Source organism: Rhincodon typus, chromosome 3 (genome assembly GCF_021869965.1).
Source record: "Rhincodon typus isolate 14 chromosome 3, sRhiTyp1.1, whole genome shotgun sequence".
NCBI classification, from domain to species: Eukaryota; Metazoa; Chordata; class Chondrichthyes; order Orectolobiformes; family Rhincodontidae; genus Rhincodon; species Rhincodon typus.
This window is the reverse complement of record NC_063334.1, coordinates 106,678,180-106,699,929: the sequence shown is the minus strand read 5'-3', so window position 1 is coordinate 106,699,929 and position 21,750 is coordinate 106,678,180. Positions and strand designations below refer to the sequence as shown.

General features: G+C 41.8%; 1 protein-coding gene across 1 annotated transcript in view; it reads left to right on the top strand.

Annotated features, from left to right (window-relative positions):
- LOC109928304 (solute carrier family 22 member 5-like) overlaps positions 1-21,750 on the top strand; it is a 66,930-nt gene that overhangs the window by 33,181 nt on the left and 11,999 nt on the right. Inside the window, exons 4-8 of the mRNA XM_020528325.2 lie at positions 4,027-4,198; positions 5,707-5,842; positions 6,340-6,434; positions 16,263-16,477; positions 17,795-17,977. Of these exons, the coding sequence (XP_020383914.2) occupies positions 4,027-4,198; positions 5,707-5,842; positions 6,340-6,434; positions 16,263-16,477; positions 17,795-17,977 (801 nt within the window). The remainder of the gene's footprint in view (positions 1-4,026; positions 4,199-5,706; positions 5,843-6,339; positions 6,435-16,262; positions 16,478-17,794; positions 17,978-21,750) is intronic.

Sequence of the window (21,750 nt, the reverse complement as noted above, 5' to 3'; positions counted from 1 at the left end):
CCAGCTCTACACCTTGTTATCTCATCAATGACTTTCCCTGCATCTTAAGATCAGAAGTAGAGATATTCCCCAAAGGTTGCACATTGTTCAGCACCATTCATTACTCCTCAGATATTGAAGCAGTCCATGGTTCAAGTGTGATAAGATCTGGACAATATCCAGGCTTGGCTGACAAGTGGCAAGTGATATTCATGCCACACAAATACCAGGCAATGACCATCGTCAATCAGAGATAATTTAATCACTCATCCTTGACAGTTAAAAGCATCAGCATCACTGAAACCTCCAACGTCAACATTGTGGGACTTAGGATGAGCCATTGATCAGAAACTGAACTATATAGTGGCTACAAGAGCAGGTCAGAGGCTAGGAATGTTGCACCTCCTGACTCCCCAAAGCCTGTCCACCGCAAGTCAGGAATGTGTTGGAATACTCCGCACTTGTCTGGAGGAATGCTGATCCAATGACACTCGATAAGCTTGACACTATCAAGGACAAAGCAACCTGCTTGATTGGCACAACATCAACAAGTATCCATTCCATCCATCACTGACACTCAGTAGCAGAATAACTATCTACAAGATGCTCTGCAGGAATTCACCAAAGTTCCCTAGACACCTCCTGCCAAACCCTTGACACCTTCCATTTAGAAGGATGAGGCCAGATACATGGGAAGCCCACCATCTGCATGTTTCCCTTCAGGCCACTCACCATCCTGACTTGAAAATATATCGCCATTCCTTCACTTTTGCTGGATCAAAATCCCGGAATTCCCCCTTTAACGGCATTGTGGGTCGACCCACAGCAGGTCGATGGCAGCAGTTCATGAAGGCAGCTCACCACGACCTTCTCAAGGGCAGTTTGGGACAGGCAATAAATCCTGGCTAGCCAGTGACATCCATGCCCCAGAAGTGAATAAGTTAAAAGGAAGTGTCATGTCTATATAAAAGGAGTTTCCTCAAAATGGTATGTGAACTAAGAACTGATATGTGTGTATGCAGCTCTCTTTCAGCCTGCGTGCAATTAAAATTAAAAATACATACCCACCATTGAAGCAGTAGTCTTAAACTAGAAGAAAGGATTAGTTTATTGAAAACTACAGCAATAGCTATTCAAGAAAAAGTTATAATATTATTAGCTAAACTACATGTACAAACATTAAAAGTAGGTAAGGACGAAAGGTACTTAAAAAGATTAAAATAAGATCAATCCTTGAGATTGGTGAAGGCCTATTGCTTTGTGAAGTAACTCTCTCTGATGTGACAGGGTTAAAACTTGAAGGCAGATTCACCAGCTATGGTGGTTTCTGTAGATGAATAGTTGGTGTTTGTCCTTTCTGGTGGAACCAGCAGGTTTGTAAGTTTTGGGAGGAAGGGAAATTTTCCTCTTTGTCATTAGTTCTGCTTGCAGAATACCTGGACATTTTCAGCAGAGAAGCAGTCAATTTATGAATACCTTCCTCTTTGTGCCCCTGTGGCCCAGGACCCTCTCAAATGATGCCTCTCAGAGCTCTTCCTGGGCATCCTGCACAAAATGGCTATTCCTGGCCAGACTTTATACAGGTCAAAATTCAACATGAATGCACGTAACATCCAATGAGTTGTTGGCTTGGCATTTTATTGGAACAGTCGTGCTGGAATCCTGTTGAAGAACCTTTCTAACTCATTAACATTTTCATAGAAGCTATGAGTTTTTTCACCTTTAGAAGATTTAATAGCCATCCCTGAAGGAATCTTGCCTTTTAATAACTGATTAACTCCAAAGGAAAGAGTCTGACAAGGTTTAAACAAGCACCAAAAGGTGCCAAAATGTCTGTCCATACCTGTATTTTGAAAAATTTTAAACACAATTTATAGATTCGAGAGCAAGGATGTACCTTTTAAAGTTGTTGTCTATAAAATCTCTAACATCGTAATTGCCCATCGTAACACCTGATTGACACTACCTCTCCCTCCAATCTGTTTAATTGTCCCATAACATTAATTAAAGCTAAACGGAACTACTTTGGCATTTGGAAATCTCTAGAATGCAGATAAAAATAAACTTTAGAAAGTGCTCAACAATTGAAGAAAATATTGAGGTGTTTCTCTTTGGTAAAAGCAAAACATTATTACCTTTATATTTCAGTGAGATAAGCTAAAACAGATTTGATATGAGGTTAAAAAAATGTGTGGGAGTGAAGTTTCCACTTCAATTGCAATTGCTAGGTTTGCGCCAGTGCTCAAAAATAATAGATTCCTGAAAAATATTTATTTATTTATGCAAGTCTGAATATGATAAAATAAACAAAGACCCACAGATGCTGGAAATCTTAAACAAAAACAGATATTGCTGGAGAAACTCAGCATTTGTGGAGAGAAAGCAGAGTGAATTCTGATGAGCCTTGTTCAGAACACTTCACCTGTCTCAGCTTAACTGCTGCTGAAATGTTCCTCCATGGTTTTGTTGCATATGGGCCTGAGTCTACCAACATCACCCTGGTCAATCCTAACCCAAGCCATAACCCTAAACTTAACCCTTACACTAATCCTAACCCTAATTCTAATTCTAACTCTAAGTCTGGACCACACTCTAACTGTAGCCCTAACCTTAGCCCTAACCCTAACCCTAAACCTAGCCTTAACTCTAACCCTATTCCTAATACTAACACTATCTCTAATCCTAACCCTATCCCTAATCCTAATCCTAACCCTAACCCTAACCCTAACCCTAACCCTAACTCTAGGCCTAGCCACAACCCTAAACCTAACCCTAGCCCTAATCCTAACCCTAACCCTTACTCCACACCTAACCCTAACCCTAACCTTAACCCTGTCCCTAATCCTAACCTTCTGCTCTCCCTAAACTTGAGGTTGTCCAAAAGTCTGCTGCACCTATCATGACCTGCACTGTGTCCCATTTGTCCATCATCTTGTTCCCACTGACCTGTACTGACTCCCAGTTCAACAATATTTCAACATCTATGCAGACCTAAAATTCTCTGAGATAGTTGCACTCTTCCAATTCTGTCTCTATGTGTACTAGATTTCAATCATGCCACTAGTGGTGACTGTGTCTTCAAATACCAAGACCCTAAGCTCTGGAATTCCCTCCTGTAACTCCTCTGTCACCCTGTATCTCATTCCCTTCTAAGATGCTCCTTAAAACAAACCTCTTTGGCAATAGAGATAGTAGGAATATTTGTCTAAATATTTTTTATGTGACTGTACTAGATTTAGTCTCGCAATACTCCATGAAACATTTGCAATGTTATACTGTACATAAATAAGTGCTACATAATTAGGAGTAGTTGCAAAAAATTACTTTAAACATTTCCTTTTTTTTAATGTGGTTATTAAGACAGAGAAACAGAAGTAGGCCGTTCAGCCCATTGAGTCTGCTACACCATTCAATGAGATCATGGCTGATCTGATAATCCTCAACTCCACCTTCCTGCCTTTTCCGCATAACACTCGAATCCTTTAAAGAAAATTACAATTTTTAATCAGCATCAAACCACTTCCTCTGAATAACCTGATTATAATTTTCCGAAATTCACTTCTTACAAAATTCTGAAACCTTGTTTGTTCTATCAGGGTACATTAGTCATTTTCTTAGTGAATTTGTAAAGTTGCCATAGTCCCAACAGACCATATGGCTTTCTCATTAAAAAGAGAGATATGGCGGTTTAACCTGAGAGTCACCACGCCTCAGGTAAGGGGAGAGGATGAGAAGGGGAACCCTTCATGGTAACCTCGGCTGGTGTGGGAATCAGACCAATGCTGTTTGTATGACTGCATTGCAGACTAGCTATTCTGCCAACTGAGCTGCATCCATTTTTTTTAGTGGAAAAAGCAGAAATTATACTTGAAAAGTAACCTTTGGTGTCTTTGGATCCAAAAGAACCAATCAAAGAATCAATAAAAACTCAATGGGTTTAGTAATATCCTTCAGAGAAGGAAGCCTGATGACCTTACCTGGTCTGGTATGTTTTGGTAGTTATTCATGATTTAATTGACATGATTACATGGTTTTCTTACTGAACAGGAACGGAACTCCTCAGAAAATCTGAGAGGATTGCTTACACATCCCTTGGCGTGTGCACATTTTATGCCTTTGGTTACATGCTTCTACCACTTTGTGCATATTACATCCGAGACTGGAGGATGTTACTGCTCACTTTGACTCTCCCGGAGATTCTATATGTCCCTCTTTGGTTGTGAGTAAATTCATTGCTCATTGATTTAGGTTAAATTGTCATGTCAGAGTAGGGTATCTCCCATTTAAGACAGAGGATCATGAATCTTTGGAACTCCCTTCTCCAAAGAGGAGTGGAAGTCGGGTAATTGAATATTTCTAAGGCAGAGGTAGGTAGATTCGTGACTGACAAAGGAGTCAATATTTATCAGGTGGAGGCATGAATGTGGAGTTGAGGCCACAATCAAATCAGCCAGGATCTTGCAAACAGGTTCATTTTGATAAAAGACAGCCCTGTACCAATTTTAAGCTGTGGGTGGCCTGAACAAGCTAAGGATCAGACTTCTGCCCCTCACTGAATGAGCACCTGGCGTCAATAGCTACTGGAAGATCTGATTGGCCAGCAGTTCCTGAAATGATATGACGCTGTAACTAGGAGTTGATTTGTTATAAATGGAATGCTAATCTGTTCTGCCGTCATGATCTGTCACTGTTGCACTGGTCAGCTTTTACTCTGAAGCAGATATTTCCTTATGTGGTGATGCTTTTGCTAACTCACAGAATACAAAAACTAGACATGAGTTAAATAGTACTAAAACATTCAGTGAAAGTTTACTATGGCTCCTGATATCTACATATACATCACAATTGGGCAATGTCATATCTGGGCTAGGTCTGAAAAATTTGGTCACAAATTGTTGCACACTTCCTTCATCATATCATGTTGCAAGTGGCCCCATTAAGATGGAGATTGTGACATTTATGCCATCAGCTCATTCGTCATAGCATTCTGATAATACCATGAGCGTGCCTTCAAGGTGTATTGCATACTAGCTTTGAGACTAGTTATGAGGGGCTGAATGGCCTGCTTCTGTTCCTATAGTTCCGTATTCTTATATTCCAATGTTCCTATTTGCCTATGAGACATAACACAACACCTCTGGCAGTTCCAGCTGTGCATGAGAGTGCTGAGTGCTGCTAGGATAGTAGGGAGGCCCAGGGACAAGTGTCATGGATAGCTAAGTCAGGTCTTTATGCCAGGGAGAGATTGGGCATTAATTTGGAGGGAGGTTTTTGGAGGCCAAGTGTGAATGTACAAAGGGGAGAGCATGATCTTAGAAGAAGTGGTCCAGCTGCAGAGAGGGCATCCCAAAAAGATGCAACACCCCCACCCTTGCTCCTTGCCTTTTCATCAACTTTGGGGATAATATGGACTCGCCACTGTTGCCTACCTTGCATTGCTGTGCATATGTGTATATTATGGCAGTGGGGGAAGATTAAGATCCTGCCACTTAAGGCCCTCAATAAGCCTAAAGGCAGACAAAGCACTAGGCTCACATTCTGCTCTTCTCCCTGAACCTGTAATGTAGGGAGAGGGTTGAGGGTTAAGTAGGAGGGCAGTGGGCTATCTACCTGTTGTATATAGTATGCCTCATGCCACACTGTGTGTGGTGGCTAGAGAATATACACTCAGTTTGCATAGGAGAAGTTACCTTTTCTTATTTACCGAGTTGTTACTTTAAATTGTAGGTATGTACCTGAATCTCCTAGGTGGTTGCTCACACAAAGTCGTGTGGAACAAGCTGAAGCTATTTTGAAAGATGCTGCTCGGAAAAATGGCATTACATATCCTGGGCCAATATTTGATACAACATACAGTAGAATGGTAACTGTGTATCTTTGTTTATTTGTTCATGTTTTTCTTTGGCACTGCCTTATGCAGGGTTTAAGATCTTTTCAATGTGTTTTATACTTATTGCACACCATTTAGCGTTTTTGTTTTTAATGACTAACTTAAGAAAATAAGGATCCCGGACTGATTATTTCCAAACTGGAGGGAGTAAAGGAGAAGATGAAACAAATCCAGTAATGGTGATTAGGGTTCACCAAGTTTGTGTTAGCACTGTTAGGATAGAACATAGAACATAGAACTGTACAGCACAGTACAGGCCCTTCGGCCCACGATGTTGTGCTGAACTTTTACCCTAAACCTAAGGTCTATCTAACCTCCACCCCTACCTCATACTATCATTCAAATGCCTATCTAATAGCAGCTTAAATGACCCTACGAGGACGACTCCACTACCCTCTCTGGCATTGCATTCCATGTGAAGGATGTGCGCACCTTTTGGATTCATTTATTTCCTACTCTTTTCCCTCCAGGATCCTGTGGACAGGAATAGGCATGAACACAATTATTTGGATCTGATTATAAGAGCTGACAAAAGGAATGTCACAATCCTTTCTTTCTTTCTCTGGTGAGTGGAAAATTCATGAACAAAACCCTCCCAGCAAACTCCACAAGCAAGGCTTGCATATTCTGAAAGAACAGTAATCATATTACCCTGTTAGATTTCCCCTTTAAGTGAAGGATTCTCAAATGCATCCCCACAATTTCTTTGAAAGACATGGTGTAATGGAAGCATTGTTATGAGCAATTAAGGGAAAGGAGTGTAATCTTATTGGGAACTGAAAACCAGAAACCCTGGTGAGGAATAGCACAACCTATTTGGAGAGAGGCAGCCAATTGAGAGAATCCCGCAAAGAACATTTCATCTTTCTGTTCCTTAAAGAATGAACCATCAGTCATAAACAACAGGAACAAAATGACAACAACAACAAAAACAAAGTTGCTGGAAAAGTTCAGCAGGTCTGGCAGCATCTGTGAAGGAGAAAACAGAGTTAACGTTTCGGGTTCGGTGACCCTCAGAACTGATGGTGGCTGGGAAAACGTCGGTTTATATGCAGAAAATAGGGAGGTGGGTGGGGTAGGGAGTAAACAATAGGATAGAGCCCAAAGAGAGGGAAAGACAGTTGGACAGACAAAGGAGTTGCTAACGATCAGGCTGGGAGGGTGAGTAGTTGTTAATGGGGACTGTTAGTGACTAACAACAGGGGGTGTGTAATGGCAGGCTATGTGGTAACAAGGCCTGGTGTGTGGGGTGGGGGACTGGGACATGGGAGAGTTTAGGCCCTAAAATTATTGAACTCAATATTGAGTCCGGAGGGCTGTAGGGTCCTCAAGCGGAAAATGAGGTGTTGTTTCCCCAGCTTGCGTTGGACTTCACTGGAACACTGCAGCAAGCTGGAGACAGAGATGTTGGCCAGGGAGCAGGGTGGTGCATTAAAGTGGCAGGCAACAGGTAGTTCAGGGTCTTTTTTGTGAGCAGAAAGTAGATGTTCTGCGAAGCGGTCGCCAAGTCTATGCTTCATTTCCCCAATGTAGAGGAGACCACATTGTGAGCAGCGAACGCAGTAGACTAGATTCTGGGAAGTCCCATTTTGTCAAGTCACCTCGCAGCTTTTTTGGATGTTGTATAAAAATTCAAAGACCCTGAGAATTCAGTCCCAATACTTTTAGTACTGTTTGGGTCAAATATCCATGTACCATAATTAATACAGTGTCGAAAACAAGTTGAGCCAACTTGGCTTTAATCTTATTTATGTGAAGGAATTTTAGCTCACAAATCCTAATTTATAGTCTGAATTCAGAGGCACCACAGGCCTTAGATCTAAATGACCTGGTGTGATTGATTTTGTTTGCTATAAAGTGCTTTCATCTTCGCTACCTCTCTCTTTTGTAGATATTTAATGTAACACACAGCTAAGAAACTGTTACAGTGGCTGTTTTGTGGTGAACTCCTGCTGTGGAAAGATCCTTGCTTCCGGTGAAGATCTGTTATTCTGAGTCTGAATGGTTAACTAATAAAAACACATCTCTTCCTGCAGTGTACACATTATCAGAGTAAATTATGTGAGCAAATGATACAATTCCTCTTGCCTTTGATCTCAGGGAAAGTTCAGTTTCCTGGGTGAAACTATTCAGAAAATGTGAAGGATAAAGCAGAGTTAACGTTTTGGGTCCGGTGACCCTTCCTCAGAACTGTTCTGAGGAAGGGTCACTGGACCTGAAACGTTAACTCTGTTTTTTCCTTCACAGATGCTGCCAGAACTGCTGGGCTTTTCCAGCAACTTTGTTTTTGTTCCTGATTTACAGCATCCGCAGTTCTTTCGATTTTTATTCAGAAAATGTGGTCGACATCAGGATTACCAATCTTCACCATGTTAGTATAACTGTGATTTCTGAGCCTTTCCTGACAGGGTGGACAGTGGGTAACTTAGTCAGAGCCCATGGATGACATAGGCCCTACAATATTAACTGCCCCAGAAGGGCACTTTCCTGCTACCCACTACCATTGATGACTAAAATGCCTCTGGGGCAAGATTTTAAAGTTGACTTCTGCTTTTCTTGCACCATCTGGATCAAAGGGATGATTTTAGGGAGGAACAATGTGCAGAGGTAGTATAATCCAAATGGACTATTTTGATGAGGTGAAAGCAGAGGTATCTAGGTGCATATTCACAAATTTTAAAAGATCTGTTGATAAAGTGGTTCTGGAATACTTGGCTTTGTTAACCTATGCATTGAATACAAACAAAACCAAGGAAGTCATGCTAAAGTCATGCGTAGGAAGGGATGGTGGTCTACAAATCTAGAGGCCCAGACGAGTGGAATGGGTTTAACTTCCATCATGGGGGAATGAAAATTCATTTCATTAAAAAAAACTGGAATTGAATGCTGCTCTCAAGATCATGACCATAAAGTATAATTGAATATTGTAACAATCCAACCACTTCATTAATGCCCTGCCCAAAAGGAAATCTGCCATCCTTACCTGGCAGCAATACCCATGTCTCATGACATTTTCAAAATGTCTCAACAAATCTCTGGTTTGTACAAATCATTAGGCCTCAGGTGGAGTATTGTGTTCAATTCTGTGCAGCTCACTTTAGGAAGGTTAACAAGACCATTCAAAGAAAATAGAGGCGTCTAACAAGGAGAATAGGAATGATTAGAAGGTGCAGTTATGTGGAGAGACCTAACAGAGATATGGAAAGTGGAATAAGATTACTAAAATTCACATCTGTGCACTGTTATATATGGATGTAGAGGCTGAAATTTTAGAAGTATATTATAGAATCTCTATAGTGTAGAAGCAGGCCATTCAGCCCATCAAGTCCACACTAACCCTCCAAAGAGCATCCCACCCAGACCACCCCATCCCTGTAACCCTACATTTCCCATGGCCAATCCACTAACCTATACATCTTTGGACTATGGGAGGAAACTGGAGCACCTGGTGGAAACCCATTCAGGCACGGAGAATGTGTAAACTCCACACAGACAGTTGCCTGAGGCTGGAATCAAACCCAGGTCCCTGGTGTTATAAGGCAGCAGTGCTAACCACTGAACCACCGTACCGCACATGGCAGGGATAGAGGACAGAGAGTTGGGATAAGGATGGCATTTCAAGGTGGCAATCTGTAACGAGTGGAGTGCCACAGGGATCAGTGTTCAGGCCACAATTATTTACAATATGTATTAATGACTTGGATGAAGAAAGTGAATGTTGTGAGCGATTGTATTATGACTCTTTTTAACTAACTCACTCATAAGGACTCTATGTTTACTATATCGCGTTTCCATTCACTCATTCAAAAAACTGCGCTCTTGTAGTACATTTTACTCTTACAAGATAAACTAAATTAAACATCCCTTCTATCCCATTACTGTTTCTTTACACCTTTCCATTCTTTTTGGCCCTGTACTGCAAGCAGTGTTTCAACCTGTTTCAGGCTACCCCTGAATAAGTGTTAATACCAGAACAATGCCAACCCCGCCATCGGATCTCCATAACTCACTTGAAACTATGGAAAGATTATAATATTAATTAGCCCATAGTAACCATCTTTCGGGACCTAAGTAGGTTGCAGGACATCAGTTTCCTCCACTAGCATGTCCCTATGGTCTGCTGCTGTTTATCTCTTTGAAATTTCCTTATACACTACCTCTTTCAATAACACTATACTATCTATTTCTAACTTTTATTTAGGACTACCTTCTTGTACTAACATACGGATTTATAGTTTTTTAAATACATATTAAACAGGGCCGCTACCCCCTTTAAGAAATTTACAATCAAAACAGCGCTTCTGTGAAATTGCATGAATGAATGTGTAAGAACTGTCAAAACCAGCAATAGTAAATGAAATCTCATGACCCAGCTGTGGGAGATCAGTTTAGTATCCTCTATACTTTTATTTAGTACATGTATAATTTCTCACTTATTTAGATCATATAGGTCTAGTATTTATACTAACATTACTAACTTAAAAGACAAGATGACTAGGACCTCTTAATTATGCAAACCTCAGACCAGACAGCCATTCTAATCCCATCAGGACTAACAGTCTGCATTTAGCAAATGGTTAAACCATCTCCTGCTTCCCCCAGGACACATGTCACGCAAACCTGTGTACAATAGATACAGCTAAGTGACACCATAGTGTAAAATTTTAATGTATGCAATAACTGGATATAAAAGAGGCTACTGTAAAACTAAGACAACAAGGTGCAGGGCTGGATGAACACAGCAGGCCAAGCAGCATCATAGGAGCAGAGAGGCTGACGTTTCGGGCCTAGACCCTTCATCAGAAAAGGGGGAGGGGAAGGGGGTTTTGAAATAAATAGGGAGAGAGTGGGAGGCGGATAGAAGAGGAATAGAGGAGAGGATAGGTGGAGAGGAAACAAACAGGTCAAAGAGGCGGGGATGGAGCCAGTAAAGGTGAGTGTAGGTAGGGAGTTAGGAAGGGGATAGGTCAGTCCAGGGAGGACGGACAGGTCAAGGGGGCGGGATGAGGTTGGTTGGTAGGAGATGGAGGTGCGGTTTGAGGTGGGAGGAGGGGCAGGAAGTGCTACACCTGCCCCCATGCCTCCTCCCTCACCCCCATCCCAGGCCCCAAGAAGACTTTCCACATCAAGCAGATGTTCACCTGCACATCTGCCAATGTGGTATACTGCATCCGTTGTACCCGGTGTGGCTTCCTCTACATCGGGGAAACCAAGCGGAGACTCGGGGACCGCTTTGCAGAATACCTATGCTGTGTTCGCAACAAACAACTGCACCTCCCAGTCGCGAACCATTTCAACTCCCCCTCCCATTCCTCAGACGACATGTCCATCCTGGGCCTCCTGCAGTGCCACAACGATGCCACCCGAAGGTTGCAGGAACAGCAACTCATATTCCGCTTGGGAACCCTGCAGCCCAATGGTATCAATGTGGATTTCACAAGTTTCAAAATCTCCCCTCCCCCTACCGCATCCCAAAACCAGTCCAGCTCGTCCCTGCCTCCCTAACCTGTTCTTCCTCCCACCCATCCCCTCCTCCCACCTCAAGCCGCACCTCCATCTCCTACCGACCAACCTCATCCTGCCCCCTTGACCTGTCCGTCCTCCCTGGACTGACCTATCCCCTTCCTAACTCCCTACCTACACTCACCTTTACTGGCTCCATCCCCGCCTCTTCGACCTGTTTGTTTCCTCTCCACCTATCCTCTCCTCTATCCCTCTTCTATCCGCCTCCCACTCTCTCCCTATTTATTTCAAAACCCCCTTCCCCTCCCCCTTTTCTGATGAAGGGTCTAGGCCCGAAACGTCAGCCTCTCTGCTCCTATGATGCTGCTTGGCCTGCTGTGTTCATCCAGCCCTGCACCTTGTTGTCTCGGATTCTCCAGCATCTGCAGTTCCTACTATCTACTGTAAAACTACTTTGGATTCCATCGCCACCTCAAACTGTGCTACTGTGGATGCTCAATAAAGAGGCTATTTTCGCTTCTCACCCATCCTGCTCATTTTTGAACATAATCCCACAATGTACTACAGCCAGGTTCGTAGAAGGCACAGAAATAGGTAGGAAGGCAAATAGTGAGGGTAACACAAAGAGTCTGACATAGACAGGTTAAGCGAGTCGACAAGAACTTGACAGATGGAATATAATGTGGGGTAATGTGAGGTTATGCCCTTTGGCACGATGAGTAGACGATCTGAATATTATTTAAATGGAGAAAGATTGCAGGAAGCTACAGAACAGAGGGATTTGTCAGCCCTCAGCCACAAATTACAAAAAGCTAGCATCTAAGTTCATCAGGTAATAGGAAGGCAAATGGAATGTCGGCCTTCATTCAAAGGGAATGGAGTAAAAATATAGGGAGATTTCACTAAAACTATACAAGGCACTGGTCAGACCACGACTAGAATACTGTGAATAGTTTTGGGACCCTTATCTAAGGAAAGACTTACTGGCATTGGAGGTACTGCCTCCTTTCCAAAATGCAAATTGATTGAATTTTACATCTAGTATAAAAGGGAGGATAGTGGGTCTAACACGTATTTTAAACTGAAATAAGGGCAACTTTGTAGGGAATGAAAGCTGAGCTACTAGTAAAGCCTTTGTACTTCTATATCTTTCTACTTCAGTTATTATAAACTTAAAGCAAAATAAAATCAGGCCAATCAGCCTAATTGATTTGTGTCAACCTCCACATGAGCATCTTTCAGCCACATCATGGCCTTCTATTTGTCTCTTGCTCATACATCTATCCAGCTTCCTCTTAAATACATTTGTGTTGTTCATCTTAAGCACTCCTTGTACTAATGAATTCTACAGTCTATCCACACTCCAACTTAAGAATTATATAGATTGTGCAGCGCAGAAAGATATCAATTGTCTTAACCAGTCTGTGCATGTGTTCTCCACTTGAGTGGTTCCTCCCATCTTATTTCCATCCAACTGTATCAGTTTCGTGCTCTATCCCCTTCTCCTTCAAACCTTCACCTGGCCCCCCCATTACTGGATCTATGGAGTTCTGCATTTTCACCACTCTGTGCAAAGGAATTTCTCGTGCATTCCTCTTTGGATTATAGCGATTATCTTATTTTTGTGGATCTTAGTTTAGGTCACCCCTGAAAGTGGAAACACTGCAACCTAAAAGCTTTGGTCATTTTGACAAGAGAAATATTCTCCAGTATTTGAATGGTACTTAATTACAAGTGCATTCCTCAGCCTTGCAATCACTAGTTCATTTAACGTATTGGATTTTTTTGACATTAAAATTTTAACAATTGAGTGCAGAGGTGATATATCCATCTTAAGAGATTACAAGGAGCTCTCAGGCATTTCACTTCCATTCATATGAAGAGGAATTTAAAACATTTGCAGTGAAGAGCAGTGTGTATTCTTTCTTTGCTGTCACTTCATGGGATGAAAGTGAATAAAAGAGGTTCTTCATTCTCCCCCAGTTCAAGTAGAGCATGCAGACAAGTTAAGCCTTTTTAAGGGGAGTCTTTTTCCAGAAAAAACGAATCCAGCTGATTTTTGTTTTAAATCTTGAAAAATAGGCTTCTGAACCTGGATTTTAGGACAACAAAAATATTTTCACTCAGAAATAAGGTTGTCACCTGCGATTAAGTCTATTTCTGGAGATTTCATCACATGACTTGTACCCACACACCAGTCATTTGTCAGCCAACACATCCATTGTTGTGAAGCACTGCCTTTCTGCACCAATCGGAAAGCAAAAAAAAAACTCATTGCCTGTTTGTCAGCTACTTTTTACCCCTTTTTTTAGATCGGTGAGTGGTGAGGGTGGGTTAGCACAGTGAACCGCTCAGTTAGTGAGATGACTAGAGTACAGTGCAGGATAAAGTCAACAGCACAGGTTTAATCCCAATATTGGTCATTTTGTTCATGAAGGCCTTTCCTGCTTGCTTTGTCCCATGCTTACCCTCAAATTGTACAAAATCAATTGTCTCCCTTTAATAGAGAGAACTGTCTAATGGACAGACGTGTGGACTATGGTAATTAACTTTCTATATTGACAAAGAGAAATATTCAAAGAAAATAACAAACAAAAAAAAAATCTTGTTAATGTCTCTATTTTTCTCCAGGCTTGCACACAGTAGCATCCTGGAGACTGAAGTTCAATTTCTATAGATTCCAGGTTCCTAACTGGGCAGCAAATAGAGACGGCTAGAGATAGCAAGAACTGCAGATGCTGTAGTCAGAGATAGCACAGTGTGGAGCTGGAGGAACACATGCAGACCAGGAAGCATCAGAGGAGCAGGAAAGTTGACGTTTCAGGTCGGGACGCTTCTTCAGAAATGGACTAATTCATATGCCTTTTCCTGTAAGATTGAGCTCGTGTACTATGGTATCACAGAGTTACTCAGTATTTGCCTTTTCTTGCCTTTATCAGATTCCTTCCTGTTGACAGTTACAGATTTGTCCTTTTTCTACGCACACATTCAGAATCCAAAACAGATTTACATGTTCAATGTATGTGATGCAGCTTGTTGAACTCTGGAATTTTCTTGTGGTCACTTTTATTAGTCTGGTCCCTTTCCAGGTTCCAACTCCATGTTACCAAGTGCACAAGCTTAATCTTACAGATATGGCTGATGAACTAGCTGTCTCTATGTTTTCTGTCCACTTAGGGACAGTGGTTGGTCTGTGGATAAGGGAACTGAGCAGTGCACTCTGACATATATTGTGGTGGAGTTCACCAGAACCATCCGAGATGCCATGGGTAGATGCACCACTACCAATCCTTACAATTGGTAGTAGTCTACGTTTCTGATACCAAGTGGGCGAGGATGCCCACATCGGTCTTCAGCAGAAGACTGGTTCAGTCTTGTTAAGCAGAATTGGTCCAGTTGCATAGCACGTACGAGCTAATTACTTACATCTGAGTACATGATTGGCCTTTCTGAAATTGCAGGCTAGACTTAAGATTAAACACAGATTATTGTTTATCCATATGATGCTTGGCATTGGTGACTAGCTCCTCTCACCAGTAGTCTCTGATGACTGGAATTTACCCCAAAATGTCAGTCACCCCTTTCAGGTACCAATTATATTATACAACATGGTCTACAGCAATGGGGACAGCAGCACTCTCATTGTGTTCAGAGAGAGTAATATTGAGGTTCAAGGTATGGGAGGTGGAGGGAAAGGCTACAGCCACAGTATCAGCGAAGGGAAGAACTCATTAGACCCATAATATCTGGGGAAATCCATTTCCAGGAATTCCACACTCAGTAGCCAGGCTGTGATGTGGGAACACTATAACTTCGCCATCTTCTGCCAGGAGTAATTTTTCCCTTTATTTGTAACATAACCTCACCTCCTTCTATGTAGCTGCTTCCTCCTGTTTGTTAGCGTATACACAATTTTTGACTCCATTTCTTCTTCCCAGCAGGAGTTTGAGATGAAACCAGAATGTTTGTAACCTGAGACAACAAGGTGCAGGGCTGGATGAACACAGCAGGCCAAGCAGCATCATAGGAGCAGAGAGGCTGACGTTTCGGGCCTAGAGGGTCTACCCTGAGACATCTGTACTCTCGAAATCTGACCTCTTGTGTTATCCTCAATTTTAATCACGCCATCATTGGTGGCTATACCTTTAGTTCCCTAGGTGCTAACTCTGAAATTCCTGCCCCTCCCACCCATCTTTCTACTTTGCTTTCCCATTTTAAGAAAGTCATTAAAGGCTACCCCTTTTACCCACTGTCTGGCAACATCAGACCTGTCTCTTTCTGGGGGTTGCTGTCATATTTCATTTTATATTGCTCCTGTAAAGTGCCTTGCAGCATTTTACTACATTAAATGCTGGAGGATTGCTGGGAACCACTGTTCTGCTGTCATTACTGCGTTAAACATCTCCATTTCTAGGTTAATTGCATTCCCATAGCTGGTGGTTGAGTTGCTGTCATGACTGCACAGCCGTCTCTGGGAAAACTATGTTTCGGTGACGTGGGGACACATTGGGAGACAGTCCGGTTGCTTTATTTCTGAGACCCCACCCAGCCAAGCCAACCCCATGACTGGTTTACTGTCAAGTTTACTTTAACACTCAGGCCTGATACTGACATTAGGGGTCAGAGGATTTATCAGAGGATTTATTTGTTCCACAACTGCAAACTTTTCCAAAGGTCCCCCAATACAGAACATTTACAATATTTTACTTATTATACCTGTTGGAGAGAAAACAGTTCTGTGATGTTAGCATCAATTTTTCTGTTGGTGGATACTATAGTTGATCAGCGTAATAACCAGATGAAGTTACCCCATTGTACTACAGGCTGGGTGACAAATTTCCATGACTGATCTGCCATCAGGGTATAAATGATCTGACTTTGTTGTACATTTGACAGATTATGAACAATAATTTATTTTTTTCTCTCGTAGGATGATTGGTAGCATTGGATACTATGGACTATCCCTCAATACTCCCAACATGCATGGGGATCCCTACATCAACTGCTTCATCTCTGCGGCCAGTGAACTCTTGGTATCTGTGATTGTCTGGTGGTTGATGCGAGCCTCACCTCGACGGATCACCACTGCTTCTATGTTCATACTTAGCGGAGGTGTTCTCCTTCTGGTCAAGTTTGTTCCTTCAAGTGAGCATAAAAATAACACATTTTATTTTAAACACAGGTTTTCAATCTTCCTCAGTGGGCTGATGAGGTCTTTGCAGTTCTCTCATAAGTTCTGAAATGCTCTTCTTCTGAAGGTCTTGGCTTAGCTCACCATTATCAGTCTGCAGCAAACTTTCTAGCTCTTTGCTGTATCTCAGTAACTAACTCCCCATATGTCCCCCACTGCACCTCTGCAGACACCTACCCTGGTCAGGGCTTGGCAACTTTCATAGAAAGAATAGCTAGTTTGTAAAATTTAGTCATAAATGCAATATCTGAAGAGCTGCAATGCTATTACTCAACTGCCAGTAATAGCGAACAACAAAACAGACACATTTATTCATTTCTTCCAGGTTTTGGGAGGAAATGCATCTTAATAAATAATGCAATAAAAATACCTTACAATGTGAGCTAGTATTTTTGGAACAAAGTGAAAAGTCTCTCTTATTTATCTCTCTTTCCCTTTCATACTAGATGTGCCATCTTTAGTGGTTTTGATTATATTAACGGAATGGTTCATCTATAGGCAATTAACAATAGCTGAGAAAATTTCTTCTCCCTTTCACCTTTAAGGGGCATGAAGTCAACAAACTCCTCTTATGTTTGAATGATGAAGGCCTGAAGCCACATGAGTCACAACTTACTGCCCTAAGTCCCCATTAACTCTTCAACCAACACCTTAGGATCAACTTCCTAAGATTTCATTGTATCTATATAATCCTTAGAACTCTACTACAAAAGTATAGGTTTCCATTGAATCCTCTGCAACTAATTAACTAGGTGCTCATTGCATTCAGGTGACTAAATCGTTGGGTCCTCACTGTGTCTATGCAGCCAGTCCACCACACTTCAGTATATCCTATTTCTCTATATACCCTATATATTTTTATACATACACATTCAGCAGCTGCCAACTTATTTCCCTGCTCCACTAGTTTTTCCATAATAAGCAATTTAAATTATTTCCCAGTGATTTATGCATGTTGAAGGCATTGATATTTCGCTAAGATAAATGGGTACAATGCCACCAAATAAATTGCGATGCACAGCAGAATCCTAAACAGCTAGGAATTACATGATACAGAGTTAATAGAAGTTGGGTGGAGATTACCAGGCATGCAATGTTGAATTGATTTCCATCAGCTTAAAGGAAGGAAATTCTACCCTCTCTTGGAGTGGTTTATTTTTGATCTGCATTTTTGTTTTAAATAGAATAAATTCCAAACCGTTTGATTCAAACAAACAATTTTGAATTAGCTTTCAATACATGCTAACTATTGATTAATTTGGTTTTGACAGCTCTTCAAATTGTGATCACTCTATTGTTGATAATTGGTAAATCTGGTGCTACAGCAGTCTACACAATCATCTATATTTTCACATCTGAATTGTATCCAACTGTGGTGAGGAATATGGGGCTTGGGGCATGCTCCATGGCTTCCAGAATTGGCAGCATCATCTCCCCATATTTTGCATATCTTGGTAAGTGAAAAACTTAAACTTTACGTGAGCATTGAAAATGATTTAGTCGTGACTTTTGACAAGAAACTTTAAGGTAGCAGTCGGCCAACTGTGGCATCAAGGACCCCCAGCAAAACTGGAATCAGTGGGTATCAGGGAGCAAATTCTCTGGTGGTTGGAGTCATACTGGCACATAGGAAGATGGTTGTGGTTGTTGGTGGTCAATCATCTCAGCTCCAGGACATCTCTGCAGGAGTTCCTCAGGGCAGTGTCCTAGGCCCAACCATTTTCAGCTGCTTTAACAATGACCTTCCCTCCATCATAAGGTCAGAAGTGGGGATGTTTGCTGATTATTGCACAATGTTCAGCACCATTCATGACTTCTCAGACACTGAAACAGTCCAAATTCAAATGCAACTAGATCTGGACAATAAAAGTGGCAAGTAACATTCACACCACACAAATGCCAGGCTATGACCATCACCAATAGGAGACAATCTAACCACTACCCCTTGACATTCAATGGTGTTACCATCACTGAATCCCGCATGATCAACATCTTGGCAGACATCATTGACCAGAAACTCAACTGGACTCACCACATAAACACAGTGGCGACAGGAGCAGGTCAGAGGCTAGAAATACTGCAGCAAATAACTCAGCTCCTGACTCCCCAAAGTCTGTCCATCATCTACAAGGCACAAGTCAGGGGTGTGATGGAATGCTGTCCACTTGCTTGGATGAGTACAGCTCCAACAATACTCAAGAAACTTGACACCATCCAGGACAAGCAGCCCATTTGGTTGGCACTACATTCTCAAGCATTCACTCCCTCCATCACTGATGCTCAGTAGCAGCGTGGAGTACTATCTACAAGATGCTCTGCGGAAATTCACCAAAGCTCCTCAGAAAGCACTTTCCAAACCCACGACCACTTCCACCTAGAAGGACAAGGGCAGTAGATATATGGGAACACCACCACATTCAAGTTCCCCTCCAAGCCACTCACCTTTCTGACTTGGAAATATATTATCATTCTTTCACTGTCGCTGGGTCAAACTCCTGGAACTCCCTCCCTAATGGCATTGTGGGTCAACCTACAACAGGTGGACTGCAGCGGTTCAAGAAGGCAGCTTAACACCACCTTCTTAAGGGCAACTAGGGACAGGCAATACAAGCTGAAAGAACTGCAGATGCTATAAATCAGAGACAAAAATAGAAATTGCAGAAAAGCTCAGCAAGTCTGGCAGCATCTGTGGAGAGAAATCAGAGTTGATGTTTCGGGTCAAGTGACCCTTCCTCAGTTCCCCAGTTCTGAGGAAGGGTCACTCGACCCAAAATGTTAACTCTGTTTTCCCTCCACAGTTTTGCCAGTCCTTGCTTTTCCAGCAATTGCTATTTTTGTCTCTGACAGGCAATAAATCTGGGTCAGCCAACGATGCCAACATCCCACAGACGGATTTTAAAAAAGGTCCATTTATTAGTGATAATTAAGAGGATTAATCGGTTAAAGGGATACTAGTAAGTACATGACTTGAAATTGACTAGCAGGATTCACTGATAAAGTTAGATGATGGAAGTTGGGAGGCAGATGATGTGAAGCATGGACATCAGCATATATCCGTTGTGTAAATGTGCTGTAAAATTCTAGGCAATTATGTCTCAGATATGAATGAAATATTTATAAGATAAACAAGTAAGGAACAAGAAAATTGCATTCATCTACCGAACAAGTAAGTCATTTGCTTCCCTAGATCCTCTTTGCTTTGACAGACCATGTGCAAACTCCTCATGTCTCTAAATGATATTCCTAACCTATTAGAAAGTGCTGGAGAAACTCATTAGGTCTAGCAGGATCTGTGAAGAGAGGAACAGAATTAACAGCTCACATTCAGAAGGTTCATATTGGGCTTACTCTGTTTCTCACTTGATAGGTGTTATCAGACCTGCCAAATTTCTCCAGCATTTCCTGCTTTTATTTCATATCTTTAACTTCTACACTACTTGAATTTTATTCAATTATTAATCAATTTGGAATGAACTGCTTTTACTTGACATCTGCTTCACCCATCCAAACAGGGAAGCAATACTCCAAGGGAATTTTGATTGGAAGTAAAATGAGGACATTGTGACTAATTCTCTGAACACACACACACACACACACACACACACCCACACACCCACACACACCCACACACACACACACACACACACACAATCGCAGCATTGGCTCTAAACTGTTTCCCAATCAATAGATGCATTTGAAGCATGACAAAATATGTTTATCCTGTAACCTTAGTTCCACCGTGTAATTAGTTTACAAGCATAGTTTATAAGTTAGTTTACAAGTTGTGGTATATCTTCAAAACAATGCCAATTGGAGTCTGGCAAGCACACCGTGACACAACTTCAAGAAACTAACTTTGTCGCTTGGGCAGTGTAGCTTCAGTGTACTTTCAATTCTGGTTTATAAAGCCTTGCTGAACATGTTTGAACCCTGATTTCTATAAATGTATCAAGATTGCAGGCATTCTTATCTGTGCTTTTGACACATTTAAGAGCTGGGAGTGGTACCGTATGCATATGTTTAATCAGGTGTTCCCAGCGACCGTTGTTTGCTCAGACCGTACACTTGCATCCAGAGATTATCAACAAGTTGCTGCTCGCTGCAAATTGTTGCTGTACCAGACCAGAATCCCTCCCCGCAAACCCCCAACCGTAAGTTTGATTACGTTCTTGTTAGGAAACCAGTCACTTTTTGATTAAAACTAGGCAAACTTTGGTAGCCTAGGTATTTTCTTAGAGAATAAAGCCTCAAAATTCGATAGTTTTAAATAACCAAAAATAAATTTTATTACACAAAGTCATAGAAATAAAAAATGTACAATGTCTATCTTACACTCTAACATCCAAAATTAACAGGCAACCAACAGGCAGATTGCAGACAAACACACCTCAGCGCACAATAAATGACAGATATGACATGAGATAGACCCCACAGATTTGTCCAAAACCCACCCAGGCATCAGTGAACCCTGTGAGTTATGAAATCTCATGAACACTCATGAAGGATCATCAAATCTTCTCTTCTGATTTTCCTCAAAGGCATCTCCAACTCAAACTGCTTTAACGACTGGTCATTTCTAGGTGATTCAGTCTCTTTTCCTGAAACTAAATCCTACTGAAATGCTGAGTCTGCACTCCAGCATTTACTCCTGGGCATCATTTCAGGTCCTTCGTAGACAATTAGCTTCACTATGCTGGCACTGCCCATAGATAACTCCAAACTCCAGGCTTCTAGCTGTACTGAGGTCTCAATGACTTCCAATCCCTAGCCCTCTCCAGCGACCTTCCACATCTGTCACCTTACCCTTTCTCAGCTCCCAGGGACTCTTTAAGTCCCCAACTCTCTGGACCCAGCAAACAAGATTACTTTCACTGTTTGGAACCTCTCCCTCTGCTTCTCTCCTGGTTCCAGCTCAGTCACAGCACTCCTTCTCTTTATAGCAAGGCACATTCCTGGGGCCCATGGTTGTTGTTTTAGTATCACACCAACATGCAGGTGCACTCTTGTCTGGATGATGGAGCCCTTCAGCGGTAAAGAGGAAACTGGAACAGAGTATGCACATCCTGTCTCATTGCCGCATTCCGTACTTGTGCCAAAACTCTTAGGCCTACTGGGAAAAGTCCTCGGTCTCCACTCTGAATGAAAGTAAGTCACATTTGCAATGGATACAATAACTATCAATCTGAAATTTACACTTACAGTACAACTGCACACTTGTTTTCACATT